At 49.0% G+C, this 19425-nt stretch overlaps 1 protein-coding gene across 1 annotated transcript; it reads left to right on the forward strand.

Annotated features, from left to right (window-relative positions):
- Positions 1–6506: 6506 nt before the first annotated feature.
- On the forward strand, positions 6507–14158 carry Rnd1 (Rho family GTPase 1). Its single transcript, XM_059247514.1, has 5 exons — positions 6507–6761; positions 7464–7551; positions 10320–10429; positions 11447–11581; positions 13182–14158. Exons 1-5 carry the CDS (start codon positions 6642–6644, stop codon positions 13425–13427), a joined length of 699 nt encoding a protein of 232 aa, XP_059103497.1. The 5' UTR covers positions 6507–6641; the 3' UTR covers positions 13428–14158.
- The last annotated feature ends 5267 nt before the right edge of the window (positions 14159–19425 follow it).

Consider the following 19425-nt stretch of genomic DNA (forward strand, 5'->3'; position numbering starts at 1 on the left):
ATGTTCGTTCTTTGAAAGGGCAGAGACTTCAGGGATAAGGAAAAGCGACAACCTCCCATTGTGGAGTATAGCCCCTGAGTTCTATTCAGGGACATGGCTCTGCTGACACCTGGAAGACACAGGGCGGGGGTGGGGGGGTTGGGGGGTTGGGGGGGTGGGGGCGCGGGGGGGGGGGTGTCAAGGTGCCTGGGGCTTCTTGGCAAGAGTCCCTAGGACAGAGAGGTTGCTGGGCTTGTGAACTCTCTGGTAGAGTCAGGGTGAATTTTAATTTGCTACTGCCCGGAACATCTTTGTGTATTATGCCTCTGTCCCAGAATGGGAGCTTATCACAGTAATCAGAACCCCCAAAAAACCGATAAAGACAGTTCTGAGCTTTGAGCATGTGGTTCTCTCTCTCTTTCCCCCTCTCCCTCCCTCCTTCTCTCTCTATCTGTAGAAATATTACTCAGTTTAGTGCTTTTAAACTGTGTTCTCTGGGAGCTTGTCCCTTGGGGGAGGGGTGAGGGCAGAAGGAGCCCCACTGCACACCCCAATTCTAATTCAGCTAAGGGAAGTTTCATTTCCATCTTTATGTTTCAAGGCTCTTCATAAGATTCATTTTAAAGCATTAGCATGTGGGTTCAAGTGGTGAGGAGAGCAGGGCCAGGATACAAGTGTCCTGAACTTGTAAACGACACTGTTGGAGAAACAATCGGTAAAATTCCGAAGGCTGAGAAATGAGCAACCTGCTTCCTTCCTTCCTTCCTTCCTTCCTTCCTTCCTTCCTTCCTTTCTTTCTTCCTTTCTTCCTTTCTTCCTTTCTTTCTTTCTTTCTTTCTTTCTTTCTTATTTTCCAGCTAAAAGATTTTTGTTGGCTTTTATTTGCAACACTGACGTTCTATAGAATGTGTCTTAGGACGAGCAGATATTGGCTTTATAGACAAGTGATGGTCAAGGAAAGCAGTAACAAAAGGTTGGACTGACGGTTTCTCAGAATCCTTGGAAGGGTTGAAGTGGGGTAAGCATCGTTGTGGTAACTGGCTAGAGCTCAGCAGTTTGGACATATGGCTGTTATTGTTTTCTCCCTCCTGGTTTTTTTGGATGCTTATTTTGGGCCCTATTCCCTGAAACTTCAGCATGAGTAAATGCCTATTGAGTTCGCTATCGGAATCTGAAGAGCTAAGCAAAGAGGCACATGCCTGTAATCCCAGCCCTTGGAAAGTAGTCACAAAAGGATTATTATAAACTAGCCTTTGCTACATAACTGGTTCCAGGCCAACCTGGGCTATATGAGACCCTGCCTCAAAAAGTCATTCAGTAGCCGGGCGGTGGTGGCGCACGCCTTTAATCCCAGCACTCGGGAGGCAGAGCCAGGCGGATCTCTGTGAGTTCGAGGCCAGCCTGGTCTCCAAAGCGAGTTCCAGGAAAGGCGCAAAGCTACACAGAGAAACCCTGTCTCGAAAAACAAAAAACAAAAAAAAAAAACAAAAACAAAAAAAAGTTATTCAGTCAGTCAGTACTGGATCCTCATCAATAGCCTATATTTTTATTTCATATTAGAAAAGTGTCTATGGCCAGGCATAGTGGTACACACTTTTAATCCCAATACTTCGGAGGCAGAGGCAGGAGAATCTCTGTAAGTTAGAGGTCAACTTAGTCTATACAGTGAGTTCCAGTACTACTCAAAGAGACCCTTTTTCAAAAAAAAAAAAAAAAGAAAGAAAGAAAGAAAGAAAAGTATTCTGAGATGGGCGTGGTCACACGTGTCTTGTAATCCAGCATTTAGGTAGTAAAGGCAGAGACAGAGGCAAAGGGATCTAGAGTTGGAGTCCAGTTGGGAAACAGTTCCAGGTCTAAGAGATGCTGGTTCAACTCTCCTGTAAATCTGTAGGAAGGCTGCTCTCACCATGAAGTTGAACGTTTGGGCCAGAGAATCCTCAGACCTGTGACAACTTGACATTTACATTTCCTCCTATGGCACAGCCCCTGATGTCTGCAGCCTTCCTTTCTAAAGACTTAAGGCCCATAAGCTTGGCAAGAAGTATCAAGACTCTATCTGTTGTTGGGATAATCTTTTTTGTACACTGTGAAGATGTGTCTCTGTCCTTTCTCACCTGCCTAAGGCACCTTCTGATCGGTTTAGTAAAGAGCTGAACAGCCAATAGCTAGGCAAAAGAGGATAGGCAGGATTTCCAGGGAGAGACAGGAACTCTGGGAAAGAATCTGAGGTGTGGGAGATTCACCACTGAGAATTGGAGGAAGTAGGACTTATGGTACTGAGGAGAGATAATAAGTCATGTGGCAAAATATAGACTAATATAAATGAGTTAATTTAAATTTTAAGCGCTAGTTGGGAACAAGCCTAAGCTAAGGCCAAGCTTTCAGAATTAATAAAAAATCTCCATGTCATCATTTGGGAGCTGGCAGCAACCTGGTTTCTTAAACAAAACAATCCCCCCAAAAAAAAACAACACCACCACCAAAAACCAACAAAAAAGCAACAAGTTGCAGGCTGGTGAGCTGGCTCAGCAGATAAAGGCACTCGCTGCCAAGCCTGCATTCGATACCCAGGACCCACATGGTGGGAATCCCACACGTTGTCCTCTGACCTCCACAGGGAGTTGTGACATCCCCCCCTCCAATACTATTCGGCTCTAAAGAAAAATCTAATCACAAAATTTGCAGGAAAATGGGTGGACTTAGGATATATAATATTGAGTTCACCTAATTTCAGAAAGAAAAATAACCTCATGTTCTCCCTCATATGCAGAACGTAGCAGAATATATAATACATATGCACACATATATGGATATGCAAATGTAAACCAATGTACTTGTGGGTACAACGTGGAAAAGAGAACAAGAAAGGGTCCTCCATAAACATTAGGAGGTGACACAGGACTGAAGACAATGGACATGAGGTATGAGAAAAGATATAAAGCTAAATTGTTTTTCTAGTTCTAACTCTGTCATGGATTTTTCATTTTTAGTGGAGAGGGTCTAAAAATACATTCACTAGTGAAAGTGTAAAATCCAATGTAAAGTTCCACAGCTTCCATCCCAAATGCTACTCTAACTCTTTAGAAGTTCACTAAGACGTACAGACTTTGGGTCTGGCTGACTTTTAAAATTATTTCGTTTTATGTGTATGAGTATTTTGCTTGCGTGTGTGTGTGTGTGTGTGTGTGTGTGTGTGTGTGTGTGTGTGTGTGTATGTGTGTGTGTGTATGTGTGTATGTGTGCTACATGTGTCTCTGGTGCCCACCTAAGTCAGAAGAGGACATCGGATCCCCTGGAACCGGGGTTACAGATGATTATGAGCCATCATGCAGGTGCTGGGAATCAAACCTGGGTCTTCTGTTAAAAACAACAAGTAATATTAACTGTTGAGCCAACCCTCCAGCCTTGGTCTGCTTGGTCTGGCTAATTTTAGTGTGTAATTTTTTTTTGGCAAGCTTTTTTTTTTTTTTTTTTTTTTTTTTTTTAGTTTTTCGAGACAGGGTTTCTCTGTGTAGTTTTGATGCCTGTCTTGGATCTTACTCTGTAGACCAGGCTGGCCTCAAACTCACAGAGATCTGCCTGACTCTGCCTCCCATGTGCTGGGATTAAAGGCGTATGCAACCACTGCCTGGCTAAGCTTTTTTTTTTTTTAATCATAAAGATCATAAAATAAAAAATGCTAAAAAAAGGGAAATCAGAACATAAAAAAAGTTTCAAGGAGAAAATGAAAAGATGATGGGAACAATAAATAAGATCAAAGCCATGGGCTGTTGCAGTGGTCTGTGCCTATAATCCATCACTTGGGAGGAAGAAGTAGGAGGATCAGGAGTTCAAAGTCATCTGTGTATCTCACAGGCTTTAAAGTAGTTTTAAATTGCATTTTATTTACTGCATTTGAATGCATGTGAGTGGAAATAGAGGGTAACTTGAAGAGTCGGTTTTTGTGCCCAGGGATTGAACTAAGAGCATCAGGATTGGCAGTCAGTACCTTCACCCACTGGGACATCTTTCCAACTCCTGGTTTGTCTGGTTTTTGAGATAGGCTTTCATGTACCCCAGGATGGTCTCAAACTTGTGATGTAGTTGAGGATAACCTAGACTTCCTGATCCTCCTGCCTCTACCTCCTGAGCACTGGGGACTGGGGTTACAGATGTGCATCACCATAACTGGTTTGTGGCCTGTTCACGCAGGCCCAGGGATTGAACCTGGGGCTCCATGCCGGGATTCTTAGAGGCAAGCACCCTGTTCACTAAGCTTTGTGTGTGTGTGTGTGTGTGTGTGTGTGTAGAGGCCGGGAAAGAACATGGAGAGAAGGCCAAAACCTTTCAGGTTGTAGTTGGAGGAAACCTGGTTAGGGGTTAAGAGAACACACTGTGGGGTGGGGGGGGGGGGAGTTGGGGGGGGGAGGGGGTGGAGAGGGTGGAGAGATGGCTCAGTGGTTAAGAGCACCGGCTGTTCTTTCAGAGGACCTGGGTTCAATTCCCAGCACCTGCATGGCAGCTCACAACTGTCTGTAACTCCACCTCCAGGGAGTCTGACACCCTCACACAGACATACATGCCAGCAAAACACCAATGTACTTGAAATAAATAAGCCTTTAAACAGGAGAACACACAGGGACCCGACGGACACTTCTGGACCTGTGTCTAGAGCTGGAGTGTGGGAAAGGCAGGTCAAGCTGTGGGGAAGGACTCCGGGTTGGGACAGACAACAGTTCTTCCAGCTGTCCTGGAACTCTTCCAGACCACACTAATGGGCAGCTCGGGGAAGCTGTCAGGATGCTGGAAAGGGGCAAAAGAGGGAAAATTCCATAGGTGGAAACTTATATGAAGACTGAGGATAGGTGTGGGGGAAGGTAAGGTGAAGAAACTTCCAGAGAGCCTGGGAGAAGAGGATACCCTAAAGGAAACGCCTTCTGCCCTGGAGGTTCCCTCGGGTGACCCCATCCCTGGAAGTGATGGGTGGGACATGGGCAGAGGGCAGTGCAGTCCAACCCATGAGCCTACCCAGAAGCCTAGAAACCACAGAGGAGACAAGAGGGTTATCTATCGGCTGTGCTACATTTCCCAGAGAACCTCCATTCTCTGTTCCAGTGAGCCTGAGAAGATCTGTCCATACAGCCTGAGAAGCCTTTGAAATGCCCTTTATTTTAGAGAAAATGGGTGGGCAGCAATGACTGTGGCTTAAAGGCCAAGGTGTGTGTGTGTGTGTGTGTGTGTGTGTGTGAGAGAGAGAGAGAGAGAGAGAGAGAGAGAGACAGACAGACAGACAGACAGACGGACGACAGACCAGGTTTATCCCAGAAGTGCTGGATCTGTCATGGGAAGGAGCTTCAAGACAACCCTGAGCCAGGCTGTTGTCTGATGCTTTTAATTCCAGGCCCGAGGCCTGAGGCAGGAGGATTTGCATCCTGGGCTATATACAGTGAGTTCCAGTGTGAGACCCTGTCTCAAAAATAAACCACACAAACAAAACAAGAAGTGGTGGGGGCAGACCCCAGGTTGCTCTCAAGTTTGCCCCAAATTGGTCCCCAATTCCCTGGAGGCCTTATTGAACTTCTTTGGTTGCCAGATGGCCAGGGACTTATATGAGCTGTGTATCCCCATAGTTCTATTTAGTAGAGGGGTCCCCAGAAGCCGTGGAGGTGCTGAAGGTAGGGCCAGTAGGCAGTTTCATAGCTTATCTGCATCTTAGACTGTCTTCCAGTTTCTTATCCCTAATGCCCAGGCCTTGTCTTCCAGGCTGGACTTTCACCGGTGACACACGTTAGTGCGTCAGAGTCAGCTGGTATCAGCCTGGAACTAGCCTTGCACCTGATTCATCCAAGAATCTGAAGCCAGGCCACAGAACAAAACGCCTTGGTGCTAGGCCTGGAGTGAGAAGCCCCCTGGCCGCCTGAAAGCAGATAGCAGCTTGTTTGGTCTCTCTCCTACTCCTCCTTGAGGGACTCCTTCAATCGTTCCCTTTGCCTGTCTCTGGGTCGGGAACTGTTGTTTCCCTGACTTGTTTTGATGAAGGTAGTTGCTGAGGGAGGGAGTCGGGCTGTAAAAGGGCGTCGGTACCGACTTCCATTAGAAGGAGATTCCAGATGTGGAACCAGTGTGGATAGGAACTAGATAGAATTAAGGAGTCACAGGTCCCTAGGGCCACCCTCTCCCCGAGAGATGCCACCTGTCCATAGTTTAGACAGGTCCTGCTGCCTTCCTGGGACAGACCCTACAACCCTCGCTTTCTGGATCCATAGCTCTTTATGGGTCTGACACTAATTCATGGACATCCCAAGATCACTTAGCCTTGTCCCAGTCCCCTCCTGACCTCCTAACGGCCTTACAAAAAGCGTGGGAATCCCCCTTCCAGAAGGAAGCATCGGTGCAGCTTTAACAGAAAGGGACGCGAGGAAGAGGGCGCTGACTCAGAGTCCCTTACTATCCTGCTGCTGGGGATCCCACCTTAGCGATTGGCCGGGACAGAGCCCGCCTCCTCTTGTGATTGGCTCCGCCTGGGGACATATAACGGGGCCGGTCGGCCTCCGCCTCAGTTGGAGGCAAGCAGGGAACCGGCATCCCGTCTCTCTGTGGATACTTCAGACGCGATCACCTCCTCCTCCTCCTCCTCCTCCTCCTCGCTGAACCCGGGTCCGAGTCCCTTGGAGGCTGCAGCCATGAAGGAGAGACGGGCGCCGCAGCCGGTGGTGGTCAGATGTAAACTCGTGCTGGTGGGGGACGTGCAGTGCGGGAAGACGGCGATGTTACAGGTGCTAGCGAAGGACTGCTACCCCGAGGTGAGCCACCCGCCGCCGCCGCCGCCGCGGGGTCCATCTCCACCTGCCCGGGGGAGCCGTCCCCCACCCCCAGCCCGGCCCACCCTGCCCGCCCGCCTGCCTGCCTGCCTGCCTTCTGGCTAGAGGACTGCCCTACCTTGCTTCCCCTGAGAGCTGACCCACTTCTGCCGCCCGGTCGGCTCCTCCTCACCTCTTTCCCCATCATATCCCCTCCCACTTTGCTTCATTCCTGGGACCGGGAGGCTCTGGAGAGCCTGGGCTTTATCCTTGACGCAGTACCTGCCAGGCCCTCCTGGGAGGCTCTTAGGAGGGTGGCCCTGGGCACGCTTCTGCTTTCCGACGCCAATCACCTATGCCGAGGGACTAGAGGGCAGAAGGAGGTTAGAATGGGCTTGTGGCTCTGAAAATGGGACACAAATCTAGGGATGGGAAGAAAATATGAATGTATGTGTCTCTGACCAGCCGGGAGCTGGGTGGGGGGCTTGTCCCAGGCCGAGGAGCAGAAGCCAGTGTCTCTGCGCTCTCTTCCTCCTGTCTCACGGTTCCTCCTGCCCCATGTAGGCCCTCCTCTGGCTCCTTATCACCTGACACTTCAGTGTTCTAATACATGTGTGTGTGAGTGGCTTCCTGTGTGGCCAGCACTAGGTGTGGGGTTCCGAGGGCAGGCAAGGCCAGGTGTGAACGGTTCCTCTCTCCTCACAGACCTATGTGCCTACCGTGTTTGAGAATTACACAGCCTGTCTGGAGACCGAGGGGCAGCGAGTGGAGCTCAGTCTCTGGGATACTTCAGGTAAGACTATGGCCACAAACGCGCCATCCTACCTCCACTGGCTGGCTGTAGCTGCTGCTTTTTTTTGGGGGGGGGGGATCCCTCTTTGAGGATAGACGTGCTTGCCAGGAAACGGAGAAGGAATGGAAAGATCCTTTGGTTGGGGCCATGGACTCTCTTAGATGAGCAGGGCAAGTGGTGAACAAACCCTCAGGAGCCATTCAGGCCTCTGGTCTAGTTCCATTTTCCAGAGGGCTGGGGAAGGGACCCCTGAGTACTCCTGGGGGCACTAGGCAGGTCTTCCCCATTCTCACACACACATTCTCTGCCCCCTCTCCCTCCTCTCTCTCTCTCTCTCTCTCTCTCTCTCTCTCTCTCTCTCTCTCTCTCTCTCTCTCTCTCTCTGTCTCTCTTCCCCTCTCCTCCCCTTCCTCCCCCCCTCCCCCCTGCCTTTAGTTCTCCAGAGCGAAGTTACATGAGTGGTAGGGACAGTTCTGCCAGAGGCAGCTGTAGTGGGCCGAGAGCCGCCTGCTTTGGAGGGAACCTGGCTCTCCTGCATTCCCTCTCAGGCGCCTGGTGTCTGCTTGCCGCAACTCAGCCCTTCCCATCAGAGGCTGCGGCTCACACATGAAGGATGCATCATCGGTGTTCGGAGGGTGGGGAAGACGGGAATGTGGGGCATGGCCACACTGGGGTTAGTGTCCAGTAGTGCATGGGTTTAGTAGCTGTTATTTCTCCCTGAACTGGCATGAGGATGGAGGTACCCCGACTTTCAAACGCGCGTAGAAAACAGTGTTTCCCCCATTCTCTGCCCCGAGCCCTTAGAGCTCAGCTGACTCTTGCTTTGCCTCTGAGCCAATCCCACTTGGTCTACCCCAGGCCCTCTTTTTAACGGTCTGTCTCAGACATAATTAAGGAGTAAGAGCTGGCAATATGACAAAGAAGAGAAAATCCATGCTTTACCAAAAAAAAATAAATAAATAAATATTTTTTTTTACGTGTTCAAGCTGAGTTTAAAGAGGAACTAACCTGCAAATCCCTAAGACTTTCTTATGTGTGTGAAATATGCCACCCTACCTCCATGAAGGAATCTTGTTCCTCTTCTCCAGTTTTGAGGTCTGGAGATAAGGGATGGGTAAACAGAAAATGACAGAGACTTCTTTGGCTCTCTCCACAAACAAAATCCCTCAGCTGGTACGTTCCTCCGATGCAGTTCCTGGAGAGGGAGGCAGCGTTCTGGTTATCCTGGACTGTGCTATGCTGGCTGGCTGGGACCAGAATGCAGCGTGGCTGCGTGATGTATGGTTTTTCTCCTGCTGTCCCCTCCCACCTTCCAGTCGTCCCTGAACCTTGCTGCGGCTCATCTCTTTTCATTACCACCCCCCCCCCCTGCTTTCCCCTCTTCACACAGCCCTGAAATCCCGAGCCCAGATAATGGAATATCAGCAAGTGTGGTCTTTCTGCCCCGGGGTCACACCCTACCCCCTCATCTCGAAAGGATGTAGGCAGTCAGTTACCCTTCTTTCCGAGCAGGTTCCCGTAAGGACAGAGGAAATGACAGTGATGTGTGGGATGGAGTGTCCCTATGTTTGGGCCAGGGTTGAACCTGTTTCTGTTACTCAGTTGCTGGTCTTAGGGGAGGGGGATTGCTGGGAGCCAAAATGGAGACCTACTCCCCTCCCCCTCCCCCAGTACCGCAGCACTCCCCTGCCTCTGTGCTGCTGTGGTCCAACCCCCACCTCACCTCAGAAAGAGATGAGGGTGGATTGCTGAAGGAGCAGGCAGCTATCCCAACTCCCCCTTACTTCTTTTTTTTTTTTATGACCGACACCCCCACCTCAGCTTGGATTCCCCCCAGTTTCCATGGTGATTGCAGTACAGGGAGAGGGGCTGCTTGCTATTCTAAGCACGGATTGTCTGGATTCCAAATCTGCTACTGTTCCTTCCTCGGGGTGGAGGGGGCCGGGCTCGGCTCCTCGTCTTCACCCCATCAGACCCGGGTCTGAGTTGCCTTCCTCCCCTCCACCTCGTCTTCACCCCATCAGACCCGGGTCTGAGTTGCCTTCCTCCCCTCCACCTTGTCTTCACCCCATCAGACCCGGGTCTGAGTTGCCTTCCTCCCCTCCACCAAGGATCCTTGCTCTCGCCACTGACCTCACAGCTATGGGTGTTCCTGTCTTTGAGATTGCCTCCCTGAGATCTGAGGGGTGGGGGCCACAGGGTTCCCTTTGCCCTCTTCACTGTAAGCTAGGAAAAGGGGTCAAACGCCAAATCCTGGCTGCTTTACTTCCCCCTTCGAACTCCTGAAGTTCTGACCCCCAGGTAAGGAATCAGAGCGGTCAGTTATGTAACAGGCAGGCAGGGTTATTTCCTCACGGGGAGACCCTTGAGTAGAAGGATGGAGCAGAGGCTGGGCAGCAGGCAGGCTCAGATGACAGGAGGGATACCTGACACAAACCCTTGTCTCTCCATAGGTACCGGCAGTTTCTGGGACTCTGACTAGGAGTCGATCTTAAATTAAACCCACTGTGGCAAACCCAGACAGGGTCCGAGTATGCTCTACCCATTTGCTCTCCTCTCTTTTAGGACCAAGGGAAGTGGTATTCCTGAACAGCCTCTGGCAGGTGGTCACGTCCCGAGCTTCCACTCAGTAGCACTGTGGGACATAGCTGGATGTTAGGAGATCCAGAACCACATTCCCCAGGGATCCTTGGGTGTAGGCCTGTAGCGAAGGGAAGACACCGCCGACACCGCCATGGCTCACTCTTGGCTCTTCTCCCTTCCACCAGGGTCTCCGTACTACGACAACGTCCGTCCGCTCTGCTACAGCGACTCAGATGCAGTGTTACTGTGCTTTGACATCAGCCGTCCAGAGACTGTGGACAGCGCACTCAAAAAGGTAAGGCTCTGCTTGAGGCGGGGTGCACGCTCGTCATCCTAGCTACTGGAGGGGGCTGAAGCAGGAGGATCTTAAGTTCGAGCTCAGCTTGGGCTACAGAGACCAAGGTTCAAGACTGGGCAATTTAGTGAGACCCTGTCTCCAAATCAAAATAAAACAGGGCTGAGGATGCATCTGAGCTGGTAGAGAGTGCTTCCCTAGCGTAAGCAAGGCCTGGGGTGGGGTGCAGATCAGATCCATAGTTTCTCCTTACTCCCCAGAAGAACAGGAGGGAGCCTTGTCCTCCAGTCCTCCTGTTCGTCAGCCAGGAAAACTGTTTTGCTTGAAGTCTCACCTTTAGCTGTGGCTCTGGGTTGATCCGGGTCTCCTGCCTCTCGGTCTTCTGACTTTTCCTTACTGTACTACTTTCCCAGAGGCCCAGCTAGAGAGGGAGGTGCTGGAGGCTCACAGAACCTTCTGGGGATGTGAGGAGTGGGGCCTTCTGGGAGCAGCTTTTGTGGACTGTGATCCCAGGCCCAGAGTCAGGCAGGTCAGGACTCAACAGCTGGTGGAAGTTTCTGGATCTGACTGGCAAGATCTGGGACTCTGCAGGAAGTGCTGTGGGACTTGCCTAGCTTCTCACGGGAGAAATTGCCTTGCCCCCTCCACCCCGCAACTGGCATTCTTTCCCCAAGACTGGGGAAAGAAGACAGACCCATGTCTCCTCTGTGTGTCAGGGAGTGGGAGACTTGCCCTGTGTGTCGTCGTCCCCCCCCCCCCCCCCCCCCCCCCCCGCGGTGATTGTGCTGTTGATTGAAGGGACAGGCTCCTGGGTTAGCACACTGGTGCCACCCAAGGCCTCATGGGCAGGAAGATGATGTAATTAGTGCAGCAGGGATACTGTGACTCAGAGGAAGGACTGAGCTTTGATACTGAGTGATGTGCTTGTCGCTGCTGGCCGGACTTGTCCTGGTATCCGCCACTGACTTTCTTTCCTTCCCCTTCCCCTTCCCCTCCCCTTCTTTCTCCAACCCTCAGTGGAGAACAGAAATCCTAGACTATTGTCCCAGCACCCGGGTTTTGCTTATTGGCTGCAAGACAGACCTGCGAACAGACCTGAGCACGCTAATGGAGCTTTCCCACCAGAAGCAGGCACCCATCTCCTATGAGCAGGTGTGTGTGTGTGTGTGTGTGTGTGTGTGTGTGTGTGTGTGTGTGGTGTGCTGGAGGGCGGGGTAGGGAAAGAAGGCTATGGTGGAGGGCTTAGATATGGCTCTGGATTAAACTCTTTCTATGTGACAAGATAGAGTTGGTATTGGGGGGCTATCTATAAATAGCAGATCATCATGTGGTTTGGGGTAGCAGGTACCTAACTTAGATCCTGCTCTAGGTTAGCTCGTGAGCCTCTCCTGTGTGTGTGCCAGCATTTTTAAGGTTCCTTTTTTTTGGGTAAACCATATGCATCAGACTCATTAAAGATGCTTGTTAGCGCTGGATGTAGTCTGTCATCCCAGAACTCAAGGAGGTAGAGGCAGAAGGATTCCAAGTTTGAGGCCAGCCTGGCTACATAATAAGGCACCGTCTCAAAAAAAACCAAAAAAAAAAACAACAACAACAAAAAAAAAAAAACCAAAACTAGCAAACAAAGAGAAACAATTGTTGGATTTTGAATCCTAAGCTCCATGCCTATAAAATAACTCTGGGAGAAAGATATGGGCATCTGCATTTTTAGAACAAGACCCAAGGATGATTTTTACTTAGTTATTTAATTTTGGGTGTTTGTGGTGTATGTCATGCCCATGGGTGGAGGTCCGAAACAAGTTTCAGGCTTGGTTCTCTTCTTCTACCACATGGGTTTCTGGGATTGAACTCAGGCTGTCCAGCTTGGTGGCACCTGCTTCTCCTTGCCGAGCTGACTCACTGGCCACAAGGATAATTTTTAATGTCCACAGGAGTGTAAGAATGTCTGTTAAGATTTCCCATCGGAGTCACCTGCGAGAACTCTTTAAAACACTAACGTCAGGGGGCTCGGGGGAAGGGTGCTCCCTGCTAAGCCTGATGATTTGAGTTTGGTCCCTAGGACCCATGTAGTGGGAGGAGAGAACTGACTTCCACGAATTGTCCCCTGACCTCCACATGCATGCTGTGACATGAGTACACATACAGACACACACACTCACACGGAATAAGCACATATAAAATGTTTCTGGTTTTTTTTTTTTGTTTTTTTTTTCGAGACAGGGTTTCTCTGTGTAGTTTTGGTGCCTGTCCTGGATCTCGCTCTGTAGACCAGGCTGGCCTTGAACTCACAGAGATCCGCCTGCCCTGCCTCCTGAGTGCTGGGATTAAAGGCATGTGCCACCACTGCCCGGCTTGAAATGTTTTTTGGGTTCTTGTTTGTTTGTTTCATTTTTTTAATGATAATGTTGAGACTGGGGTGTAGCTCAGTGCATGGTTAGCATGCATGAAGTCCTGGGTCCCCTCACCAATACCAAAACCTAAGACCTAATGCCTCTGTCATTTCCAGACATCCTGCTATGCCCGGTTCGGCATCAGTTAGCTTTTTAAAATGTTGTAGGTGATTCTGGTGTGGAGTCACTTTTATGAATAACTGGCAGAGATGGGTGGTAGAAAACTGGCGGTGGGGTGTCATCTGGAACAGCCCTGGTGGTGGGGTGTCATCTGAAACAGCCCTGAGGAGTGACACACGGAATGCCATGGTGTTTCCTAGGCATTTTAGACCACTGCATTAATGACCGCTTCCTCCCCACAGGGCTGTGCAATAGCCAAGCAGTTGGGTGCAGAGATCTACCTGGAGGGCTCGGCTTTTACTTCAGAGAAGAGTATCCACAGCATCTTCCGGATGGCATCCATGGTGTGTCTCAACAAGCCTAGCCCAGTGCCCCCGAAGAGCCCTGCCCGCAGCCTCTCCAAGCGGCTTCTGCACCTGCCCAGTCGCTCTGAACTCATCTCTTCTACCTTCAAGAAGGAAAAGGCCAAAAGCTGTTCCATCATGTGAAGTTGGAGCCGGAGGCGGGGGAGACAGCCCCCCACTTCCTCCCTTGGGGTGCAGAGGCACGGGGAGAGGGAGGATGAGACAGCTGATGACACTGAATGTGACTTTTTCAGATGGCCACAGTGGGGGCTTAGGAGACAGGAAGGGGACGGGAGAAGAAGCCAGGCCTGGCAGGAGGGCCTGACATTAAGCAAGAACCATCACACCCCAAGCCAGGCACTAGGCTCTGCAGGGGGCAGGTGCCCCAGTATCCCTCTATGCCAGAGGAAGGAGGAGTGTTGGGGGCACGGGGACATGGCCTCACCTTCAGCATCATGCCTCTTCCACACAGCGTTCCCATGCAGGCTGGGCATGGGAGGGGTCCTTGAGCCCTCCCCTTTCCCTTTAAGAAGTGGCGGCAGGGGGCTGGACAATGGGAAGGCCCGGAGGCAGCTCCCTTGGGGGCTTAGTCCAGGTGCTTTATAACTGAAACCAGGAGGACAAGGGCTGATGAGAGCTGGTAGGGAAAACCTCATCTTCGCATAGCCCATGCATCGTGGAACGGTGACATCATACATTCACATGCTTCTCACTGAAGTCCCCAGGGCCCGAGGGAGAAGCCCCAGACCCCCTTCTCTTGCAGAATGTGGGGGTGGTGGTGCTGCAGGGAAGGACTGATGGTTGCTACCAGACTTTCCTGCCCTTAGGGCGGTACAGTTGGCGTTTGTTTTATAGACTCTTGTCTTTGGAACTGGGGGGAGGGGGGAGTGTTTCAATCTGTTATATGTTCTGTGTTTAAAGAAGAAAACCTATTTATTAATGAAATATAACATATGAAGAAGTCAGTTGTTTTTGTCGTTCTTTGATTTTTGGCAGCTGATGATCAGGGAAATGCCGTTTTGGACGCCTTTCTGTGGGTTCCACGGGTCGTCTCCATGGTTCCACCTCTCCCAGTCCCGCTCCCATCCTGCTAAACCGAGGAAGCGCTCCTTAGCCCTGGATTAGGGCTTCCTCCCCTCAGAACGCTGACACTGTGGACAGGAGACTGGTTTTTCCTGAGGGGCTGTCCGTTGTAGTGTGTGATGTCTCTGGTGTCCCTGGTTCCGGGTGAGAGTAGCATGCTCCAATTGTCACAGCCAGAAATGTCTCTAGATGTTGCTAAATGTTCTTTGGATGAAACCACTTCCTGTTGAGGACAATGGCCCTAGATCAGTGGCCCTCAGCCTTCCCAATGCTGCCACCCTTTAATACAGTTCCTCATGTCGTAGTGACCCCCAGGCATAGCATTATTTTGTTGCTCCTTCACAGCTCTAATTTTGCTACTGTTAGGAATCATAATGTAAATATCTGATATGCAGGATAACTGATGTGCAACCTCCAAAGAGGTCTCACCCCTCAGATTAAGAACCACTGCCCTGCAGAGTCTGAAGAAGAAAGAAAGCTCATCTCAGATAAAGGTTCAAGATGCTGAGTCCCACCCCAGTAGGTGCTGCATAGACTCGTTCAAAGCCCATCAAAAGCTCCTAGGATTCCCATTTCCTGAGTTCAAGGAGAGGTGACCTTTGTTATTGATTTCCCATTTCTGTTGTGTATTGATGGTAGCTCAGGGGCTTTAACATTTCTTCCTCAGTGACTCATAGCTCTTGTTTCCCAAGGTTCGTAGAATAGTAATAGAAATTAAAAGTTATTATGGGGACTGGAAAGATGGCCCAGGGTTTAAGAGCACTTCTTAGTCTTGCAGAGGACCCCAGTTCTGTTCCCAGCACCCACACTGTGGCTGACGACTGCCTGTAACTGCTGTTCCCGAGGATCTTACGCCCTCTTCTGGTCCTCATGGAACCTCATGCATGTGGTGCACACACAGACAAAACACCCATATACATTAAATTTAAAAATCATTTTTAGAAAAGTTACTATGACGAGGTATGGTGTATACTTGAAATCCTAGTATTTGGGGGGCTGAGGCAAGGAGAATTGTGAATTCCAGGACAGTCTGGGGTATGGTGGAGCAAGACCTTGTCTCTAAAAGAAAAGTTACTATGCATCTGCTTTAAAATTTTTCTGCTTTTTCTTTTTAATCATGTGTGTCTGTGTGTCTGTGTATAGGTGTATTCATGTGTGGATGCAGGTGGCCTCAGAGACCAGAGGCATCAGACCCCTTTGAGCCGGAGTTAACAGTTAATTATGAGCTGCCCTATGATGTTTGTGGTAGGAGTTGAACTCGGGTCCTCTGATGGAGCAATAGATACTGTTAATTGCTGAACCACCTCTCCAGGCCCGTTCTATGCATCTGCTTTAAATCATCAAATTTAACCTCATAAACAAACTAGTTGATATTTGTTATATGCTTGCTATGTGTCAGAGCAGTTTATATTCTGTGATGAGCTTTTCAGGGACTACCTATTTCATTATACGGGCAAGAGGTTCAGAGAGATTAACATGCCCAAACCATGCAGCTATGGAGTATTAAAACATGGATATGCTGGGCAGTGGTGGCACATGCCTTTAATCCTAGCACTTGGGAGGCAGAGGCAGGTGAATCTCTGTGAGTTCGAGGCCAGCCTGGTCTACAGAGTGAGTTCAGGACAGCCAGGGCTACACAGAGAAACCCTGTTTCAAAAAAAAAAAAAAAAAACCAAAAAGCCAAACAAAACAAAACTATGGATACAAATCCAGAAAGTCTAGCTCTAGGACGTTTTTTTGAGACAGGGTCTCACTATATAACCACAGGTGACCCAGAAAGTCACAAGGATCTGCCTACCTCTGCCTCCTGAGAGCTGGTATCAAAAAAGTGTGTACCACCATGCCTGGCTGCTGTGGCCCAGGATGGTTTCAAACTTTCTACATACCAGAAGATGACCTTGAGCTGATCCTCCTGCCTCTACCTCCCAGCCAAGTGCTGGGATTACAGGGCTGTGCTACCATGTCTGGCTACCAAGCCTGGCTTTTCAATGTTCACTCGAAACTTGTTTTACTTTTTTTTTTTAAGATTTGTTTATTTATTATGTATGCTGTGTTCTGCCTACATGCATGTTTGCAGGCCAGAAGAGGGCGCCAGATCTCATTACAGATGGTTGTGAGCCACCACGTGGTTGCTGGGAATTGAACTCAGGACCTCTGGAAGAACAGCCAGTGCTCTTAACCTCTGAGCCATCTCTCCAGCCCTTGTTTTACTTCTTTTCTGTCCTTTCTCCTCCTTCCCAGCTGCTCGATTTCAGTCTTGCTCTTTCTCTCTCTTTGAGGAAGGGCCGTGTTCAATTGCCCAGGATGAACTCACACTCTGGGCTTAAGTGATCCTTTCACCTCAGCCTCCTGAAGGTGGCTGGCACTTGCTACTGTATCTGGCAATGTAATATGTTTATTTATTTATTTTGGTTTTTTGAGACAGAGTTTCTCTGTGTAGTTTTGGAGCCTTTCCTGGAACTCACTCTGTAGACCAGGCTGGCCTTGAACTCACAAAGATCCACCTGCCTCTGCCTCCTGAGTGCTGGGATTAAAGGTGTACACCACTACCACCAGAGTCTTATATAGCTTATGTTGACCTTGAACTCACTATGTAACTAAGGGTGACCTTGAACCCCTGATACTTATACCTTCACCTTGCAAGTACTGGTATTACAGGCATGTATCATCATGCCTGGCAGAGTATGTGCCTTTGCTAGCCCATCCTGTAAGACAAAGAGTATTCTTATTCTGGTTTTACAAGTGAGAAAATAGAAAAGCCTACATAATATACAATATGCATATTATATGGTATATATTATGTAATTATGTTATATCATATCATATATATGCATATATACTATATAACCTACAGAAGAGCATACCGATAATGACTGAGTTAGCAACCAAACCAAGTCTCATTGTTAACCATGTGGCTAAGTAGGAGACCAGATTTGCTCCTTACTAAATATAATCTTGGGGGCTGGAGTGTGGCTCAGTGGTTAAAGTACTTGTCTTGCAGACATGAGGCCCTGAGTTCAAATCCTTGAACCCACACAAAGCTACATGTGCTCATGTCTGTAATCCCAGGGCTCCTACAGCAAGGTGGGAGGCAGGAAGAAGGTGCCAGGCAAGGATGGAGACTGCACGTTGTCATGTGACCTCCACAAAATGGCCAGCCTGTGCCACACACATGAACGCACATCACACATGCACCAACACAAACATACCAGTAATAGTCTTTATGTCCTTAATCACAGGAATAAATGTTTGAGAGGGAGCCAGGAGAGCAAAGTCAACAAGTGTGTGTATTGATGTTCAGTGTCGTTCTTACATGTGTTGAGAGAAGTACAAAGTCCTAGGCGACTGTCACTGTGAACTTGGACGAGACTTTACATCTTTCTGAGTCTCAATTTACTCTTTTAAAAAAAATTGTTCACTTAGGGCTTGGAGAGATGACCCGACAGTTAAGAGCACTGGCTGCTCTTCTGGAGGACCTGGGTTTGACTCCCAGCACCCACATGGCAGCTCTCAACCCTCTGTGATTCCAGTGCCAGGGGTCTGACACTCTCTTTTGGCTTCCTTATGCCCCAGGCACCATATGGTACACATACATGGATACAGACAAAAAACAAACCAAACCAAACCACAACAAACAACAAACAAAACCCCATACACATAAAATTAAAATAAATAAATCTAAATAGATCATTATTATTATAGAATTCTGAAAATAGGGGGAGGTAGGGACTCTCAAATCGAACAAACCTGAAGAAGTCAGACCCCCTTGTTTTAACTTGGGCTTGAAAGGCATATGTATTAGGATACATTCTCCCTATCAATAAAATCAAAGAATGCCTATCTCATACTGATATGACAACTAAGTAAGACAAGTAACATTAGCCTAAGTGTCTAGCCAGAGCTGGACACTAGGAAGACTGTCAATCAATAGCTGGAGGTTTTTAAGTTCCCACCCATCTGTGGTCTGTGGGGCTTTTTTCCCCCCGCCCCCGTCCCCCGGTTAAGGTTTCAGTCTGTGAGTGGAGCGCCCTCTAGTGTTGATTATGCCCAAGCTCTCAGACTGACCGAGCCTTCCCTGTGCTAGAAGTTGTGATGTCAGAGGCGACCAGAGCTCTCCTAAACTACACTGAGCCACTGTCCATGAAGCAGAGATTTTGGATCGGGGTATATCTGAGACCCTTTCTGAGAACAAAAAGAATACATAGAGTGAAAATCCAGACTGGACGCTGGAGAGACAGACGGCTCAGAGGTTAAGACCACTGGTTTTTCTTCCAGAGGACCGAGGTTCAATGCCCAGCACCCACACGGCAGCTCACAACTGTTTGTAACTCCAGTTCCAGGGGACCTGACACCCTCACAGAGACATACATGCAAGCCAAGCACCAATGCACATGAAATAAAAGTAAAATAAAAAAGAAAGAAAAAAAAAAAAAACAGACCAACCACTCTGTGAGATGGAAACAAAGTTGATGGTGAGGAAACGTTGTGAAAGGAAGTACTGGGTACCCCAGTTACTCTCAGCCATCCTAGCAGGTACAATTTTCATTTTGTTTTGGCAGGTGCTGATGGTGCAGTTTGAACCAAAGAGTGGGTATGTGACTAGAAGAATTAAGCAGACTGATGTGGGGAGAGCCTGAAGAAAGAAACCAACAATACCAAGTAGCCCAAGTGGGCAGATCCTAAAGAACAAGAAAATAAGGAAGCCAGGGTCCCATCTGGAATGTTGAGTCAACAGTAATAAGAGTTTATGGGAGGGCTGGAGAGATGGCTCAGAGGTTAAAAGAACCGGCTGCTCTTCCGAAGGTCCTGAGTTCAATTCCCAGCAACCACATGGTGGCTCACAGCCATCTATAGTGAGATCTGGTGCCCTCTTCTGGTGTTCAGTGTGCAAGCAAGCAGAACACTACATAATAAATAAAGTCTTTAAAAAAGGAAAAAGAGTTTAGGGGAAAGTCTTTCCGGGGAAGCCTTTTGAATGTTGGATCATTATTTCTTGGAGAAGGGTTTGGGGTATTAAGGAGTTCACCGTACTGGGGCCTCAAGGTTGCTAAAATACCTT

The sequence above is a fragment of the Peromyscus eremicus genome, chromosome 20 (genome assembly GCF_949786415.1).
Source record: "Peromyscus eremicus chromosome 20, PerEre_H2_v1, whole genome shotgun sequence".
NCBI classification, from domain to species: Eukaryota; Metazoa; Chordata; class Mammalia; order Rodentia; family Cricetidae; genus Peromyscus; species Peromyscus eremicus.

Bases quoted from the DNA above. Each gene is read 5' to 3' on its own strand.
- Rnd1 (XM_059247514.1), top strand. From the start codon at position 6,642: ATGAAGGAGAGACGGGCGCCGCAGCCGGTGGTGGTCAGATGTAAACTC. The intron at 6,762-7,463 runs GTGAGCCACCCG...CTCTCCTCACAG, and splicing joins CGAAGGACTGCTACCCCGAG to ACCTATGTGCCTACCGTGTT. The intron at 7,552-10,319 runs GTAAGACTATGG...CCCTTCCACCAG, and splicing joins CAGTCTCTGGGATACTTCAG to GGTCTCCGTACTACGACAAC.